Below are 19157 nucleotides of genomic sequence, written 5' to 3' on the forward strand. Positions count from 1 at the left end.
TGGTACTACCACTCTGGCCCTGTGGTAGTTTGTTTTGAAAGATGTAAAAGCCAGGGCTAGAAAGACAGAACATCAAGAAGGGCACTTGCCTTGCACACAGCCTATTAGGGTTCAATTCCCCACACCGCATATGGTTCCTGCGGCATCACCAGAAATGATCCCTGAGCACAGAGCCAGGAGTGAGCCCTGAGCACTTCAGGGTGTGGTCCAATCTGCCCTAGTGCCCCCTGCTACCCCAGGTGAGAGTCCCTGAGTAAATAATGCATGAAATAAAGTTTCAAATAGTGCCTGGTAAACTCAGTGTTATTATCATCATTGTTACCGTTACGCACCTATTAAAGGTGTGTTTAGCATCATATAAAGTGAAAGTACTCTGGAAAGTCTGCTGTGTGACACTAATGCTAAGCTAAAGGAAGCAAAATGCCCTCACACAAGAAAACCTCTGTTTAGGCACAAAGTTGTTGTTTAGCCTACAAATTATTTGTTACATTGAAAAATCCACAGACTATGATTTATCTAACATTCAGTCATGCTCTGTCAATATTTGCAAAGAAATAAATGAAGGCCTGGCGCCAGAGTAAAATTATTTTTTACCTGGTTGGGACACTGGGGTGGGGAAGACGGAAGTCATGCCCATGGAAGCTGAAGGAAGCTAGTGAGTCATACAGAGAAATTGTTTGCTCCCACAGAGCCAGGAAGACCCGTGGATACGTGGGCCTTTAGACAGGCTGAATCACTTCCCCCACCCTATCCTCACCTAGTCACCTCATAAAAATTAGCACGAGACCACCTAAGCTCTGCCTGGTTTCTAACCAACAAACGTGAGATAATATTTTATTTAAGCTAGTAAATTTGGGGAACTTGTTATGGATGATAAAGAAAATAAAACGAAAGCATCAGGCCCTAAGAGACAGAACCAGATTAAGGCACACACAGCCAACACTCCATCTCACACTGCCTCCCTACCTCCATTTTGATCCCGGGATCTCATGGTTCCCCAGGGCAGCAGGATGCCCCCAGGACTAGTGAGTGTGGGCCCCGAAACCAAAGCAAAAAAATACCATGAACCCGTAACTGATACCAGCACCTATCAGGAGCAAAGGGAAATCCTCAAAGAGAGAAGGCTAAGCACCAAAGCTCACCTGAACCCTGAAATAGCACTTAAATCACACCACCTTTACTTCCAGAAAGTTTGGGTTTTGTTTTCTGTTTGGGGGGGGGGGGTCAAACTTACTCCTGGTGCTCTGGGCTTACTCCTGGCTCTGTGAGCTCACAGGCCACTACCGACCAGGTTCCGAAGGACCGCATGGGATAGTGAGGATCCAACCTGGGTCGGCCACATGCAAGGCAAACGCCCTACCAGCTGTACCAGCTCCGGCCCCCACTAACAGAAAAATGTTGAAAAGCGCTCACCAACAAGGAAATCAGAAGGTCTGGATTCCATCCTCGACACTGTGTCCTCGACACTGTGTGACCTTGAGTTAGTCATTTCATCTCTCTGGGTCTAAATGATTTTATCTGTTGAGAGAGAGAGAGAGAGAGAGAGAGAGCTGTAACACCACCTACCTGATGATCACCATAAAAATAAGGGTCATGTAGGGCAAAATGCCAGCACAGAGCCGGGCACTGAGACGGGCACGATCCCCTTCTACACTGAAAACCGACGGGGGGGAACTGAGTTTCCCCGGCCGGTTGGCCAGTGGGAAAATAAGGCAACCAGCATCCATGCCCTCTCATGGAAAGTGTATTATTATTAATTACTATTATTTTTATTAAGAGAGTGTTGAAACCGTTTCCTCCTCTCTCCAGCACCCCGGCCTATGTGAGGCATCTAGGAAAGCCCTGGTCACTGAATGTGTTGCTACTGGGGACCCAAGTCACCCCCTGATGCTACAGCCCTCCCCTGCCAGCGCCTCATTAGCCATCATTAAACTTGACAAGGGCGACGAGAGATGCGCGGTTGGGGCCACTTTACGCCATTCGGGTTCCTCGTGCAAATGAATGACGGGCTCTTATTAAAATTCGCCGGCCGGGAGCGGAGTGTAGAGCCCGGGGTGACAGCGGCCCCCGCGGCTCCCGGGAGACCCCCGCCCCCCGCCCCCGAGCCGTGGGCGCCGTGGAGTGAGCGGGAGGGGGCGCGTTCTAGAGCTTTCGAGCCGACCCCTATTTTTCGTTAACGACGACTCCGGGCACCATGCCGCCATTTTGTAGGCAGGAAACATGGCGGCCGCCCCTGTGGGGAGGGGGGAAGGAGGGGGCCGCCACGTTAGCCGCCTGGGCCGATGGCCGCGGGCACGCCGCGCACACGGCCTCTCCCTGCTGGCCGAGCTCAGGAAGAGGAACAGGGTTCCAAATGACAAGGGGTTATTACACCAGCGTCCCGGCGACCTTCCCCTCGCCGGCGGAGCACGCGGTGGCGACACCCGGCAGGAGCGGCTTCCAAGATGGCGGCGCCCCGTCAGGGGCCGCCCCCGGAGCGGGCGCGGCGGCTGCCCCCGAAGGGGAGAGGCCTGAAGGGCAGCGGCCGAGTGCAAAGCGCGCGGGGAGAAGCGCAGGCACCCCCCGCAGCCCTGGCCCGTACCCCCCCCCCCCGGAATAAAAGCGCCTCTCGAGAACGCATCATGGTCTTAAGCGTTCACCGGGGGCGCCGCAAATAAAACACCAGGACAGGAGGTGGGGCTTTTGCGGGGCTTTAACCGGTGACTAGCAAGACGCAAACAAAGCATTATGTAAATGGACGCCATTCTTTTTACGCCCGAGTTCACAGCCCTGCGACCCTCCCCCCCCCCCCGAAAAAAAAAAAAACGATCAGATCTGCTATTCGGGCGACGTTGGGGGAGGGTCTCGGTGTCTCGCCTCACCGGCCGCCGCCGCCACGGGGCCGGGACCGGGTGGGGGATGGCGCGGGGCGCCGGGACGCCGGGGACGAAGGGGCCCCACGTGCCCGCCCGCGCGCGCGCGCCCGCCCCGCGGGCCTCGCCGAACCGCCCTTCCCCCCCGGAAGGCCGCGGCGGCCCCTCCCGTCACCCCATATCCCGGCGCATGCGCCCTGGCCGCCTCACGCGCACGTTTTAAACCCGCGGCGTCCCAGCTGCCGCCTGCAGTGACCGCCGGGGCTGCCCGAGTCGCTCCTCAACTAAAAACCACCCCCATAGTCCGGAAAATAATGTGTCACCCCGCACACCACGCTAACATTTCCAAATGGCCGCCGGTGCCGCTACGCGTAATAAAAATATATGTTTGTTTTTAAACTGCCGGACGCACACCTTCGGCCCCTCGGTGCGTTATTTTCAATGCTAGGCTATCACAGGTTTTTTTTTTTCAAGTGCCCTGTAGGAGTTGGCGCAATCTCGTGACCTAAAAAGGACGGGTCCTCAATTTTTTTCAAGGGGTCCTGCGCGGCAAGCACTTCCGGGGTCAGAGGGTACGCGGGGTTGAAAGCGGGCTTCCCGCCCCGCCCAGACCGCCGAGGCTGCCGCTGGAGTCGCCACCGCCGCGCCCTCGCCCACCCGCCCGCCCGCCGCTCCCGGCCCCGCTCGCCCCCTCCGCCGCCGCCGCCCGCTCCTGCGACGACGCCGCGGCCTCCCGCCCGCGCCTGCTCGCTCCCGCGGCCCTCGCTCGCCTCGCGCCGGCAGTTTTGGGCCTACACCTCCCCTCCCCCACGCCCGCCACCAAAGACTTGACCACGTAACGAGCCCAACTCCCCCGAACGCCGCCCGCCGCTCGCCATGGATGCCGGTGTGACTGAAAGTGGACTAAATGTGACTCTCACCATTCGGCTGCTGATGCACGGAAAGGAAGTGGGAAGCATCATTGGGAAGAAAGGGGAGTCGGTTAAGAGGATCCGCGAGGAGAGTGGCGCGCGGATCAACATCTCGGAGGGGAATTGCCCGGAGAGAATCATCACTCTGACCGGCCCCACCAATGCCATCTTTAAGGCCTTCGCGATGATCATCGACAAGCTGGAGGAAGATATCAACAGCTCCATGACCAACAGCACGGCGGCCAGCCGGCCCCCGGTCACCCTGAGGCTCGTGGTGCCGGCCACCCAGTGCGGCTCCCTGATCGGGAAAGGCGGCTGTAAGATCAAAGAGATCCGCGAGAGCACGGGCGCCCAGGTGCAGGTGGCGGGGGATATGCTGCCCAACTCCACCGAGCGGGCCATCACCATCGCGGGCGTGCCGCAGTCGGTCACCGAGTGTGTCAAGCAGATCTGCCTGGTCATGCTGGAGACGCTCTCGCAGTCTCCGCAGGGGCGAGTCATGACCATTCCGTACCAGCCCATGCCGGCCAGCTCGCCGGTCATCTGCGCGGGCGGCCAAGATCGCTGCAGCGACGCGGCGGGCTACCCCCACGCCACCCACGACCTGGAGGGACCCCCGCTAGACGCCTACTCGATTCAAGGACAACACACCATTTCGCCGCTCGATCTGGCCAAGCTGAACCAGGTGGCAAGACAACAGTCTCACTTTGCCATGATGCACGGCGGGACCGGATTCGCCGGAATTGACTCCAGCTCTCCAGAGGTGAAAGGCTATTGGGCAAGTTTGGATGCATCCACTCAAACCACCCATGAACTCACCATTCCAAATAACTTAATTGGCTGCATCATCGGGCGCCAGGGCGCCAACATCAATGAGATCCGCCAGATGTCGGGGGCCCAGATCAAAATTGCCAACCCAGTGGAAGGCTCTTCTGGTAGGCAGGTTACTATCACTGGTTCGGCTGCCAGTATTAGTCTGGCCCAGTATCTAATCAATGCCAGGCTTTCCTCTGAGAAGGGCATGGGGTGCAGCTAGAACGGTGTAGATTCACTCATAACCCTTTCTGCTGTTTTTCCCATGATCCAACTGTGTAATTTCTGGTCAGTGATTCCAGGTTTTAAATAATTTGTAAGTGTTCAGTTTCTACACAACTTTATCATCCGCTAAGAATTTAAAAAAAAAAATCACATTCTCTGTTCAGCTGTTAACGCTGGGATTCATATTTAGTTTTATAAGCTTTTCCCTGTTTTTAGTTTGTTTGGGTTTTGGCTCATGAATTTTATTTCTGTTTGTCGATAAGAAATGTAAGAGTGGAATGTTAATAAATTTCAGTTTAGTTCTGTAATGTCAAAATTTAAAAAAATTAAAAAGTGGATTGGTTAAAAAATGCTTCATATTTGAAAAAGCTGGGAACTGCTATCGAAACTCTTTGTTGGTGCCTTTTTTCTCCTTCCCTTTCAGTGCTGGGTGCTGGTAGGGAGAAGGGTAGGCCCTCGGCATTCTCTCCGGCCCGTTTCACCTTATTGGTGAGACTCGTTTCCTCTTCGTCCCAACAAAGGAACCCGGCAGGCAGGGCCTGCTTTGGGATATTTGCAGAGACGGTCTCCCAAGAGACGTCCCTCCGGCCAAGTTCCAGAGAGAGGCCTCTGCCCATTTCTCTGATAGGAAACAAGGCTCTTGCCCTTCGGCTCGGACCCCCGGTGCATGGCAGTGAGTCTCCCTTCTCCCCCGCCCACCCCCATCTCCCAGGGAAAACTCAGAACAAAAAAATGTTATGCGGTGGGAGGAGCCTGGGGGGCCTGGTGAGCGGCGGGGGAGGGAAGGGCTGGCTGGGAGGGGAAGGGGAAGGGGCAACTGCTTCAGGGTGGTGGGGTGGAGGGAGGGGTTGGGTTGGGCCGCGGGAGTGGGGGAGGGTGCGGGCAAGGGCGCACGTGGCAAGCATGCACCTGTGGCCGGCAGCCTGTCAGGATGTTATTACACCTGCCAAGTGGCCGTATCCAGAAACAAAAGAGGCCCAGCTCCTAATCCTTCAGCTGTGTGCAATGTTTAGAGGAGTCGGACCAGGAAATGTGTCCCTCACGGGCAGGGATGTAGATGGGCCCATTGATTGTCACTTAAGAGTGACCTTGGTATTGAAATTGAGGATTCCTGGGTCCCAAGCCAAACCTACCCAGAAGACTGCATTTTTACACTCCCAACATGTTCTTATGTCTGGGTCCCATGATTTTTCTTCCCCAGCAGATTACGGTGATCCTGCTGTTAAGGCTCACCCCCGTCAGCCTGTGGGACTAGGCTGGACCTGGTAAAAGAAAAATTCTCAGGCTAATTAAAATTTTTTTAATTCTTCATTAGGCTAAAATACTGAACACTAAAACAACTAGAAGACAATAGATGATTAGGTGCCGGAGTGTGTAGCTGAAACCCCAGGCACTATGGGAGATCACTAACAGCAGAGAGAAATCCCTGTGGGAGGAGAGTATTAACCATGATAAATATTTGTTGAGGACTATTCTCCACAGTCCATCCATTTCTGAAGTATAGAACTGCTTCCAAAAGTTCCTGGAGGTAAGATGGGGCGGGGGAGGGAGGGTGGGTGTCTCCTAAATTTTACAGCCACTGTGGGTTAGGCGGGTAATCACTGAAATCCAGGGGTCCAGTCTGGGGAGCTTAAACCTAAATTCATAGTCTGGGAGAGAGGGAGAACTAAAAAAAAGGCCGGTTTGCACATTTGGTTTTGGTTTGGGGGCCACACCTGACAGTGCTCAGGAATTACTCTTGGCTCTGCACTCGGAAGTTTCTCCTGGCAGGCCTCAGGGGGACTTTAAGCGGTGCTAGGGCCTGAACCTGGGTCAGTCACTTGCAAGACAAGCGCCCTACCCACAATACTATTGCTCAGGCCCTGAAGTGCACATTTTGTATTTCTGTAGCTCTGGGTTCAGTCCCCATCACAACATGGTCCCCTAATATCAGGAGTGACAAACCCCCCCCCCAATAAAACCTAAATTTAAATTTGAATTCTGCACCTAAATTCAAGATTGAGTTCTGCACTTGTAAGCATAGGCAAATTACTTAACCTCTATAAAATGGAGGTATGAAAGGTACACAAATCCTGGACTTGGGCTGGGAGGAATAGTGTGTATATTGAACTAATTAAAACACTTGAAACCCTGAAGATTCCTCTGGGGCCAGAGATAGTACAGGAATCAGGCGTTTGCTATATATATATATATATATATATATATATATATATATGCAGGATTTGATGTCCTACGCCATATGTAGTCCACGGAATACTTCCAAGAATGAGCAGAAATAGCCCCAGAGCTCCTCTGGGTGTGCCCCAAACTCACTCCCAAGAGAAAAAGGGTTAAAAGGGTTAATGTGTCTGCTAAAGGCTCAATTGTGATCCCTGGTAGTAATCTAGCACTGCCAGGAGTAGTCCCCACCTCTACGTGTATGTCCAAAAACAATACTTCAGTGTACCCAGAAGTCCATTTCTACCCACAATATCTGGTCAAAGACATATTTAAAGATAGGAAACAATGCAATTTGATAATAATCTTTTATTATTAAATATTGCTAAAAAGCTGAGAGAAAATAGACAAAAGGACTAGGATAGGTGAAGAGGTTCAGAAATAGGTGCAGTGTCTCCTGGAAATAGCAAGGGCCGGCAGGGACTAGAGAGCTAGTACTGAGAGCTTAGGCACTTGCTTTGCCTACATTCGATCCCCAGCACTGTATGGTCCCTCACTAGCAAGAGTTAACCCTGAGCACAGAGCTGGGAGTAAGCCCGGTGTAACAAACACAGTCAGGGTGGTATGGAATAGAGCAGGAGTGGAATGAGACAATTCTTTTTCGTTGTTTTTGTTTGGGGGCCACAACTGGTGGTGCACAAGGGCTTATTCCTGGCTCTGTTCTCCGGGATCACTTCTGGTGGGCATGGGGACCAAATGAGAAGGCGTAGACTGAACCTCCGTTGGCATATGCAAGGCTAATGCCCTGCCTGCTGCACTATCACTCTGGCCCCACTATTGAATTCTTAAACAGTGGACCAAATGAATTTTGAGGAGTCCCTAAAACTTCCAAGGTGAAGTAGTGGAAAGTAGGCCTGAGGCCAAAGAGAGAGAACTCAACCAGGCTGGAGTGCTTGCTTTGTGTTCAAGAGATCTGGGTTCAGTTTCTGGCACTGAATGGCCCCCAAGCATTAAGCCAAGCATAGTCCCTGAGCACGCCTGGCCGGTGCTCCTCCTCCACCCCCCCACCCCCTGCAAAAAAAAAAAAAAAAACCTCATATATTCCTCAATCCTCTCCCATACAACAGGCAAAGCTGGAAATAATTTAGAAAATGATTTAGACAGCAAGGCCTAAGAAGAATGGCAAGGAGGAGAGACAAAAAAAGTCAGAAAACTGCCTCATTTAGGCCCAAGTGATAGTGCAGCAGATAGGTCACTTGCCTTGCACTCAGATGACCCTGGTTTGATTCCAGACACCCCATATTGGTACCCCAAGCACTGCCAGGAGTGACTCCTCAAAAAAACATTTGGTCTAATGTTTAAGAATTCAGTATCTGGGCTGGAGTGATAGTAGGATGTTTGCCTTTCATGCAGTCAACCCTGATTCGATCACTGGCACCCCATTTAGTCTCCCAAGCCCACCAGGAGTGATCCCCGAGCATAGTGCAAGGAGTAAGCCCTGAGCACCACCAGATGTGACCCAAAACCAAAAAAAAAAAAAAAATTATTGGAAGGTGGAAGTCCAGAGAAAGATATAAGAAGGAAGCAATTCATTCAAACAGGTGATATGAGTTTATGCAGATAGAAATACTCAACATAGGGGCCAGAGCGATAGTACAGCGGGTAAGGCCTTGCACACAGAGCGGAGAGTGCAGCAGGTACACCCTGCATGCAGCCAACTCAGGTTCAATCCCCGGCATCCCATATGGTCCCCCGAGCACAGCCAGGAGTAATTCCTGAGTGCAGAGCCAGGAATAATCCCTGAGCATCACCAGGTGTGACCCAAAAAGCAAAAAAAAAACAACAAAAATACCTCGTCGGGGTTAAAGTGATAGCACAGTGGGTAGGGCATTTGCCTTGCACTCGGCCAACCCAGGTTCGATTCCCAGCATCCCATATGATCCCCTGAGCACCACCAGGAATAATTCCTGAGTGTAGAGCCAGGAGTAACCCCTGTGCATCACAAGGTGTGACCCAAAAAGAAAAAAAAAAAAACAAACTCGTCATTCCCTAGAAACAAACTCAAGGGAAGAGGTAGGAGCTGTAGGGAAAATAGAAAACAAGTGGAAAAGTTAAAGATTAGTTTTGAGGTAAGGGACCAAGTCAGACTATTCACTCTCTAATGCCAATCATGTATCTGACATAGCAGGGCTCAATAAGTATCTACAGAACAAATATGAAAAAAGAAATAGTCCATGAGGGTGAAAAAAATCCACCAGGATAGTGTCCCTGAGAGGAATCAGAAGGGAAAGTTTCAAGACTGATAGTAAAGCAGTTACAAGAGGGTTACTAGATTTGAACACCATATTACTTTGCTGAAACAATGTTCAGTGCAGCTGGAAGACATGTAGTAACTTGTAGCTCAGTAAGTGGTAAATGGAGGGAAGAGGTGGCGGAAGGCACCAGGAAATCAGGCAAAAATATCAAGAGCCTAAAATGTCATAATACAAAACTCAAAACTGATCCCGAAACATTTTTTTAAAGTGTACCTAAGAAGACATGGTAGTCCCTAGTACCACTGAGAGTAGCCCCAAGCTTATGTGCACTGCTAGGAGTGGCCCCCACAAAAGGACACTCCCTCTTAACACATACCAAATTTATATGTCTGGCAAGCTCCCCGTGGCGTATTTGATATGCCAAAAACAGTAACAATAATAGGTCTCATCCCCCTGACCCTGAAAGAGCCTCCAATCACTGGAAAGATAAGTAAGGAGAGACTGCTAAAATCTCAGGGCTGGGACGAATAGAAACGTTACGGGTACCCACTCGAGTAAATCGATGAACGGGATGACAGTGATACAGTGATGTTTAGTATATAACAAATTTATATACAAACATCCTTAGCATATATCAAATTTATTTGTAACTTACATATATAATGGCCCTCATTTATGAACCATATACAAGCAGAACTCTACATACTATGTATAACTTAAATGTTAATTTTTTTAAAAAAAAAACCTCGAGGCTGGACAGCTAGTACAGTGGACAGAGCACTTGCCTTGTACACAGCTGACCTGGGTTTTATCCCTGACATCCCATATGGCCCTTAGCACTGCCAGGAGTAACCTCTGAGTACAGAGCCAGGAGTAAGCCCTGAACACTGCTGAGTATGGCCCCCAAACAAAAGCAAACAAAAAACTCAAATCTAATTTCCAATAGTTGAGGGGCCAAATCCAGTGGCCCTGTGCTCAGGAGTGAACTCTGGCATTGTTTAGGGCCCTATAAGTGATGGGGATTCAAACCAAGATCGATACAAACAAGGCAAGCACGTTACCTCCTATACTATCTCTCTAGCCCCTCTAATAATTTTTTAGATATTCTCTCAGTCATTTTATAAATCATGGGGCCAGATATGAAACTCAGTAATAGAGTACTTGCTTTGCTTGTGTAAGGGCCTGGTTTTGAATCCCTGACTTGGTGTGGGCACATCTCTTGGTGTGCCCAAGAGATCACAGCAGTACTGGGAAGACTATTTCAGTGTTGTGGCTATCCTTGGGAAGCAAAATTTCAGACAAGTGAGGTGGACGCCAATTGCTACTGGAAAGGAGGGCTGGCAGCAAGGAAGCGGAGATAGAACAGACAACTCAAATACTTGGCAGCTTAATGAAGGCATTTGAACAATAATTTGGAGAAAGTTTGTTTTGGGTTTGGAAAGAAACATCATGTGATAAAGAACCAATAGAAAGCTGAAAATGAAGCTGCAGGTAAGAAAGGATTGGATGGCTGGGAATGTAGCTCAGCAGTAAAGAACTTGCCTTGCATGTGTGAGGACCTGGGTTTGATCCCAGCACCAGCAAAACAGACAAAGGATCAGACAGGAGCTGGGGAGATGCCTCAGTGGTAAGAGCATATGCCTGAAATATGTCAGACACAGGATTCAATACCAACACCACAAAAAGGAAAAAAAAAAAGAAAAATGAGCAACTGGGGAGATAGTTCAGCTGGTATACGTTTGCCTCTCACATGTCCAACCCAGGTTAGATATCTGGATCCCATATGGTCCCCTGAGTGCCACCAAAAATAATTCCTGAGTGCCAAGCCAGGAATAACCCCTGAGTACCACCAGGTGTGGCCAAAAGGGACAAAGAAAAAAGAAGAAAAGACAATTTGGGTAATAGAGGGTCTCAGAGCAGTACGCTCCAGGAGCCAGGCCCGTCTCATTATTATAGTCTAATTTTTCTCTTTTCCTAGAATTTGTATTTCAGGATTCCTTTCCTTTGTCCTTCGGGGCAGTGAGAGTGGGTCCCTCCCCCCACCCACCCACCCACCCCATTTGTGGACTGAGCAGCAGATGTGCCTCTTGCAGCTGTTAAACTTCTGTGACAGTTGAGCGTGGCCTGTCGGGAGTAGATGGCCAAGCACCTGTCAGCTCAGAGCCCCAGCAGTGGCCCTGCATGTTTACAAAGATTGGTCTCCCTTCCACCCCCGGCCCACAGTCAGGGCATCACGCAACAGCCACCTGCACCACTCGTGTCTGCCCCATCCCTGCTCTCCATTTGGGCACCCTCTTAAGGTCCCCCATGGAGCGACTGCATGTTCTCTGTCCCCCTGAGTGTGGGCCGCACAGGCCAGGAGCTTGAGTGTTGTGAAGTGAGCTTGCCTGGTCCTGGCTGCTCTCGGCCCCCCAGTTAGCGAACCACACTCTGGTGTGTGTGACTGGGCCTCACGTCTGCGGCCAACAACACAGCACCCAGCCAGACGTATAAATAGGCAGTCACCGCCAGAAAAACCATCCGTGGCCAAGTCCTCTGGCCACCTTGCCTGGCCTGGCCACAGAGGGGCCTTCCTAAAATTCCAGTCTGACCACATCACTCCCCTGCTTAAAGTCCCACCTCTACACATGGCCTCCCAAAGAAAATCCCAAGTACTCAGCACAAATGCCCAGTCCTCCAGACTCAGTCACGGCCAGCCTCGCCCGTGCCAGGCCTGCTGCTCTCTTGCCTCCCCTACAGAACTTTCAGAGTCATTCCGCTTGGGCAGCCTTGCTTGTGGAACATAATCATGTCCTTGTAATTCTCCCCCCTGGCTGTTCTCTTCTTTGTTAGCAGCCTGGGGTTCTGGGACTCCCAAGTGGGGCTCCTGCTCTTCAGCATCAGCATTCTGCAAGGAAACGTCCACCCTGCGGAAGCTGAGGAGGCCTGACTCAGAGGCCTGGCTCTCCCCTCAACCCAGTGGGTGACCTGGGACCAGCTGCTCCCCTTTCTGGATCTTAGTCCTCCAGCTGAGAGAACAGGGTAAGATCGTCGCCCGGGTTCTCAGGCTGCCTCGGGAAATAGTACTGGCTTTGTGGGCACCAACCCTTGGTTCCACCGCCTCCCGCGGGGCTGACTTCTGCCACATAGGCCTTCCTTCAACGCCCTGAGAGGAAAAAGGAAGTTAACGGAAAGTGGCAGCAGTAAGTCCCGCACGGGCATTTGGGTAACTATTCTCAAGGACTGATTAAGGAGGAAGCCCAGAGGAAGGAACTACCAGAGAGATTTGCTCTGAACAGCCCTGACCGTGCTGATCAGCTACAGACTTGGCGGGGGACAGAGGAGGCATGGAAGGAGCCGAGAGGGGAGGGGAAGGCGAAGAGGCGCGTGCCAGAGAACATTACTCTGAGGGAGTTCTTCCCCTCGGCCCGCCACAGCCCCTTCTGCTCCTAGGCTCTGAGGGTTCACTGAGGGAACTCTCACTCCCCGGACATCCTGTCAACTAACAGGAGGAGGAGGGGACAGAACTGCCCCACCTGTGAGGACCCCAGGCCTCCACCAAGCTGAATACTCCTTGGCAGGGAGTTGAGGCAACAGTCCGTCAGTGGCAGCATTTTTCAGTCCCCACTAATGAGAGATGCCTAGTTAGTTCCTCCCTAAGCGTTTTGACCACAGAGACGACAAACAGATACACTTTGATTTTTTTTAACTTATTTCTGGGCCAGGCTGCAGCAATAGCACAGTGGGTAGGGCATTTGCCTTGCACCCGACCGACCCGCGTTCGATTCCTCCATCCCTCTCGTAGAGCCCGGCAAGCTACCGAGAGTATCCCACCCGCATGGCAGAGCCTGGCAAACTCCCCGTGGCATATTCAATATGCCAAAAATAGTAAAAACAAGTCTCACAATGGAGACGTTACTGGTGCCCCCTCGAGCAAATCGATGAACAATGGGAGGACAGTGCTACAATGCTACAGTGCTATTTCTGGGCCACACCGTGAGGTGCTCAGGAACCAGGCCTTGCTGGCTGTCAGTCACACCTGCTGCAGGCACAGTGTGAGCTCCGTCCCTTTGAGCCAGATCTGCAGCCCCCAGGTGCATCTTCTTTTTGTTTCATTGGGGTTGCGGCCATACCCAACAGTGCTCAGGTCTTGCTTCTACCTCTGTGCTCAGGGATGACTCCTGGCGGTGCTCATGGAACCATATAGGGCTCCGGGGAGCAAACCAGGGTCAACTACATGCACAACAAGTGCTTTAATCATCTGAAGAGGCTCTCCAGCTCCAGGTATACCTTCTTAGCCCTCCCTCTGTGCAGATGAAAACCTGTACCTGCCTTTGTTGCTTCACTTTGAATTCAAAAAAGCATTTACTGGCCTTGCTCAGTGAACCCTAAAGAGAAGTGTCTCCCAGAACCTGAGTGAGGTCGGGTATGGGAATTCCCTAGCCTGGCCCTGAGTTGCTGCAAGCAACCTCTCCAGGACTGACTAATATTTATCACTAGTTTACTATATGCAAAACAGTATTGCAAGCACTTTAATCATTTTTGATGGAGGGGTTGTAGTTTAGAACTCACTGTTTTTTGTTTTTTGTGTTTTTTTGTTTTTGTTTTTGTTTTGCTTTTTGGGTCACACCTGACAATGCACAGGGGTTACTCCTGGCTCTGCACTCAGGAATCACTCCTAGCAGTGCTCAGGGGACCATATGGGATGCTGGGAATCGAACCTGGGTCAGCCGCGTATAAGGCAAACGTCCTTACCCGAGGTGCTATTGCTCCAGCCTCAGGAACACACTGTTTTAAAGTACACACTATAGTAGTTTTCAGTATGTTCACAAGGTTGTGTATTCATCAACTACTGTCTTATGCCAAATATCTTTTTGTTTTGGTTTGGTTTGGTTTGATTTGGGGGCAATACCCAACGGGGCTCAGGGGTAACTCCTAGAGGTGCTCATGGAAGTTCATATGTGATAACAGGGATCAAACCAGAGTCAACCGCGTGCGAAGAAAAAATGACTTAACCCCTAAACTCTCTCCAGCCCCAGGCCAGACACTTTCCTCACAGCCAAGAAACATCTCTGACCTATTATCACCCACTCCCCCTTCCTTACTCATCCTCCTCATCCTCCTAGCCTCATCCTCCTAGCCCTGCCCACCACAAAGCTACTTTCTGACTTTGGGGTTGCTTTTAATAGGCATTTAATACAATAAAAAGTATATAATATGTGACTGTCTGAATTATTTCACTGAGGAGGTTTGTTTCCACTATTATGAATGCTTCTATGAATATTTGTGCACAAATTTTTGTGCAAATCTTGGTTTTTATTTCTCTTTGATTACAGTAGTTCCTCCTTAATGACAGTTTTGCTTTCTGTGGCTTCAGTTAACCTGGGTCAAGCATAGTCTGAAGATACTTTGAGAGCCAGTGAGCATATTGACATAACTTTTGTCTTGGGGCCACACCCAGTGGTGCTCAGGAATCACTCCTGGAAGGGCTTGGGGCACCATATGGGGAGCAAACCCTGGGCTCCTGCAAAGCAAGTGCCTTACCCATTGTACTATTGCTCCTCCAGCCACTGTCATAACTTTTTTGGGGGTATGGGGGGAGGCACATCCAGCAGTGCTCAGGGCTTACTCCTGGCTCTGCACTTATTCTTGGCAGTGCTCGGGGAACCCATATGGGATGCTGAGGAACAAACCCAGGTCTACCACATGCAAGACAAAAGCCCTACCCACTGCACTATGGCTCTGGCCCTTAACATTTTTGCTTGTTTTTGTTGTTGTTATTTTGTGTTGGGGCCATACCTGGTGGTACTCAGGGGTTAATCCTGGCTCTGCACTCAGGAATCGCTCCTAGTGGTGCTCTAAGGACCATATGGTATGCTGGGGACTGAACCCAGGTCAGCTGTGTGCAAGGCAAGTGCTCTACCTATTGTGTCTCTAGACCCTCTCCCCACACTTCCACATAATTTTTAACTCATCAATGGAACCTTGACACCCCTGGCTCTGCACTCAGGAATTTCTCCTGGCAGTGCTCAGGGGACCATATGGGATGCTGGGAATCGAACCCGGGTCAGCTGTGTGCAAGGCAAACACCCTACCCGCTGTGCTATCGCTCCAGCCCTCTCTGGCCTCTCTTCTGTTTTCTCAAGAAGTCCTGCTTCGTATGAAGTGGCACCTCAAATGTGGTTTTCATTTTCATTACTTACTCTAGTGATTTGCATTTCCTACCTGAGTTTCTTTTCATGTGCAGTTTGTATACCTTCTTTGGAGCAATGTCTATTCAAATTCTTAACCCACTTGAAAAACTGCCTTATCTTTTTGTTGTTGAGTTGAAAGAATTCTTTATCATTTTGTATATTATCTGCTATATGATTGAAAATATCAAATATTTTATCCCATTTTGTGGGTGGGTTGTTCCTTTTCTGTTGGGGCCAGGATTAGAGCTGAACTGAGGGCTATACAGATATAAGGTAAGTGCACGCTTCATAACTTGTTTCTGTTTTTTTTCTCTCTCTCTTTTTTCTTCTTTTTGGGCAATACCTGGTGGTGCTCAGAATTACTCCTGGCTCTGTGCTCAGGGGTCACTTCTGGCAGGGCACAGGGAACCATATAGGGTGCCAGGAATCAAACCAGGGTGGCCAATTGCAAGACAAATGCATTACCTACTGTACTATAGCTCAGTCCCCTTTAAAGTTTGTTTCTTTTTTTTTTTTTTTGCTTTTTGAGTCACACCTGGTGATGCACAGGGGTTACTCCTGGCTCTGCACTCAGGAATTACCCCTGGCGATGCTCAGGGGACTATATGGGATGCTGGGAATCGAACCCGGGTCGGTTGCGTGCAAGGCAAACGCCCTACCCCCTGTGCTATTGCTCCAGCCCCTAAAGGTTGTTTCTTAATAGAGTCTTAATTTATTTTATTTTATGAGTCCAGTTCATCTTTTTTTTCCTTTATTGCTTTTATTCATATCTAAGAAACCATTTCTGAATCCAAAATCATGATGATTTATATTGCTGCTTTCTTTTAAGTATCTTAGAGTTCGAGATATTTTTGCTTGCTTGCTTTAGAGCCACTGGCAGTGCTCAGGGGTCACTTCTGGCAATGTTGGAGGCACCATATGCCCTCCACCTTCCCTTTTCCCTCCCCCTCCCCCACCCTCTCTTCCTTCTCCTCTTCTTGGCAATACCAGGACCACCTCACATGCAAGGCAAGTGCTTTATTACTTAACAACACTCCCAGCCCTATATCCTATGGGGGCAGGGGATCCAGAGAGGAGAGGGCTGTGCACAGTTATTAAGGCTTACTCTTGCTTTGTGCCCAGGGATCACTCCACCTGGAGCTCAGGGGACTATATAGTATGCCAGGAAACAAACCTGATCCAGGCAAGGCTTCTGTCCTCCATGGTGTCATACTTTCATTTTGCCTACCCAAAGTAAAATGAATAGTCATCTAATTTCATTTTCCACCAGTAATGTGTGAATATGCCTATTTGACCTAGAAGGCATCAGGAAGTCCTGCTTTGGACAGTTAGTGAATTAAAAATAAATCTCCCAGGGCTGGAGTGATAGCACAGCGGGTAGGGCGTTTGCCTTGCACGCAGCCTACCCGGGTTTGATTCCCAGCATCCCGTATATCCCTTGAGCACCGCCAGGAGTAATTCCTGAGTGCAGAGTCAGGAGTAACCCTTGTGCATCGCCAGGTGTGACCCAAAAATAAAAAAAATTTAAAAATTTAAAAAAGGATCAGAAGGAGCCTGAGTGATAGCACAGCGGGTAGGGCGTTTGCCTTGCACACGGCCGACCCGGGTTCGATCCTCGGCATCCCATATGGTCCCCCAAGCACTGCCAGGAGTAATTCCTGAGTGCAAAGCCAGAAGTAACCCCTGAGCATTGCTGGATGTGACCCAAAAAGCAAAAAATAAATAAATAAAATAAATAAAAAATAAAAATAAATCTCCCACTTTTTTTTTTAATCCTGTTGATTACTTGGGTCTTACATCCAGAAAATGAAATCACATTTTAACCAGAATGTAGACTACCATTGATATCACCATGGCCCGATACCTTTCAACCTTCGCCCTTGGGGACTCTAGGGGATTAATAGGGGATTCCCAGAACCAAGTGACAATGTAGGGTGTACTGTTTGCATGCTGCATGAGGTGAGTCTCGCCCTCTCAGGAAGCTGGAGCCTGGAAGGGCCTGTCGCTGTGGGGAAATAACCGACGGTGGAGTCTCCCGGCCTCACTGTGGAGCCTGCAGGGAACTGGTCGTCACCTTGGACTCTAAAGGGCGTAGTTTAGACTGAACTGTTTAGCCAGAAATTTGGACATCCAAGAAGTTCAAAGTTTATTAGAGGATATTCACCTATACAGCCATGACCCATTTTCTGAGGAAAAGACATTTTAAAATAAGAAAAGGAAACTAGAGCTTAACAGACTGACAGGATATTCTAGCTAACCACAAATTTGCAGAATTATATTTTAGCGACCGATCGGCACCTTTCACAACTGCTGCTTGATGCTCTCTGGAAAATGTGATCAGAAACCAATACTAGGTAGAGTGTGAGTCCACAGTGACTAGGCTCCAGCCGCTGGGGCTTTCTCTACTTCAGATGCTTTCCCTTATTCTTTTTGTTTGTGGGCCACAGCTGGCCGTGCTCAAGGCTTACTCCTGGCTCTGAGCTCAGGGATCACTCCTGGTGCTCAAGGGACCATATGCAGTGCTAAGGATCAAACGTGGGTGAACCCCATGGAATAAGAGATTTATCTTATTCTTTTGGTTTTGTTTGTTTGTTTGTTTGTTTGGGGGCCACTCCCAGCTGTGTTCAGGGCTTACTCCTGGCTCTGTGCTCAGAGATCACTCTTGGAGGGGTTCTGGGAAATTATTGGGTGCCAGGGAACTTGGCCACTTGCAAGACAAGCACGCTACCTGCTGTACTATCTCTCAGGCCTGCAGATTTTTCTTTGCCTGTCTGACAGGTGAAAACAAACAAATAAAGAGGAACTGCACAGGGTGGGGGAGATGGCTGGAGAACTGGAGGGCTGCTCCACATGCAGGAATCCAGTGTTCCATGCCTAGCACCTTATGGTCCCCCAAGCACCTTCAGTGTTTTTTTGGGTGTGGCCCTAAAAACAAAAACAAAAAAACACATAAACTATGTTTATGCTACTTCATTCCTTAGATTACTGGTGAGCAAAGGAAAAAATTATTTCTCAACTGCTTACATTTCTTCTTCAGTGAATTAGCTACTCACATCTTTTTCACCTTTCCCTTATGGGTATTTGTATTTTTCTTATTAAGGAACGTAAAGTAAAAATACAAAATAGTAAAAAATATTAATCAATCATTATATATGGTGCATTTTCCCTTTAAATTATCAATGTCCATTGATGGTTGATCCTAAAGAAGTTTCTAATGATTGGGGCCAGAATAATAATACAGCAGATAGGGTGTTTGCCTTGCAAACAGCCAGCCTTGGTTCGACCCCTGGCATCCCACAAGGTCCCTTATGGGAAGTAATCTCTGAGCACAGAGCCAGAAATAAGCCTTAAGCTCCTCCAGATATGCCCTTCTCCCGGAAAAATAGAAACTGTTTAGTATTCAAGTAGCCAGATCTATCAATCTTTACCTTTAGGATTTCTGTCTTCAGTATCACACTTGGAACTCCTTTGCTCACCACAATTATTAAAAATAAATAAATAAATAAAGTTCCTTTTTATTCTTCTAGTATTTTCGATTTCATTTTTCATATTTAAGTCTCATTTACCTAAAATTAATTTTGGTACATATAAAGAAAAATGCTAATATTTTTTTCCCAAAATTGCTGCTAGTTGTCCTGATGATATTTATGAATAATCCAGGGATGGCAAAAGTATGGCCTGAGTGTAGTCCTCCCTGCCTGGGCCCAGGGAAGATATTTCTTATCAAACACAGGCCTCCTGGTCAAGCTCAGAGAGGCCTCCCCATTCTCT

The 19157-nt window shown here is 49.3% G+C and overlaps 1 protein-coding gene and 1 long non-coding RNA gene across 8 annotated transcripts in view; one reads left to right on the top strand and one right to left on the bottom strand.

The window, feature by feature from the left end:
* The window catches only part of LOC129400079 (uncharacterized), a 77479-nt gene extending 74485 nt beyond the window's left edge, over nt 1-2994 (bottom strand). For 4 of the 7 annotated variants that reach the window (XR_008627421.1, XR_008627422.1, XR_008627419.1 and 1 more), the window contains exon 1: nt 1414-2358. This is a non-coding gene — a long non-coding RNA (uncharacterized LOC129400079). The other 3 variants (XR_008627418.1, XR_008627417.1, XR_008627420.1) reach the window with 3 other exon arrangements.
* A 502-nt stretch (nt 2995-3496) lies between these two features.
* On the top strand, nt 3497-5151 carry PCBP1 (poly(rC) binding protein 1). The gene has a single exon (XM_004609145.3). The coding sequence runs from the start codon at nt 3729-3731 to the stop codon at nt 4797-4799; it is 1071 nt and encodes a 356-aa protein (XP_004609202.1). The 5' UTR covers nt 3497-3728; the 3' UTR covers nt 4800-5151.
* The last annotated feature ends 14006 nt before the right edge of the window (nt 5152-19157 follow it).

This window comes from Sorex araneus, chromosome X, assembly GCF_027595985.1.
Source record: "Sorex araneus isolate mSorAra2 chromosome X, mSorAra2.pri, whole genome shotgun sequence".
In the NCBI taxonomy this organism is placed as follows: Eukaryota; Metazoa; Chordata; class Mammalia; order Eulipotyphla; family Soricidae; genus Sorex; species Sorex araneus.

Excerpts from the sequence above, each read along its gene's own strand:
- PCBP1 (XM_004609145.3), top strand. The coding sequence starts at position 3,729 with ATGGATGCCGGTGTGACTGAAAGTGGACTAAATGTGACTCTCACCATT.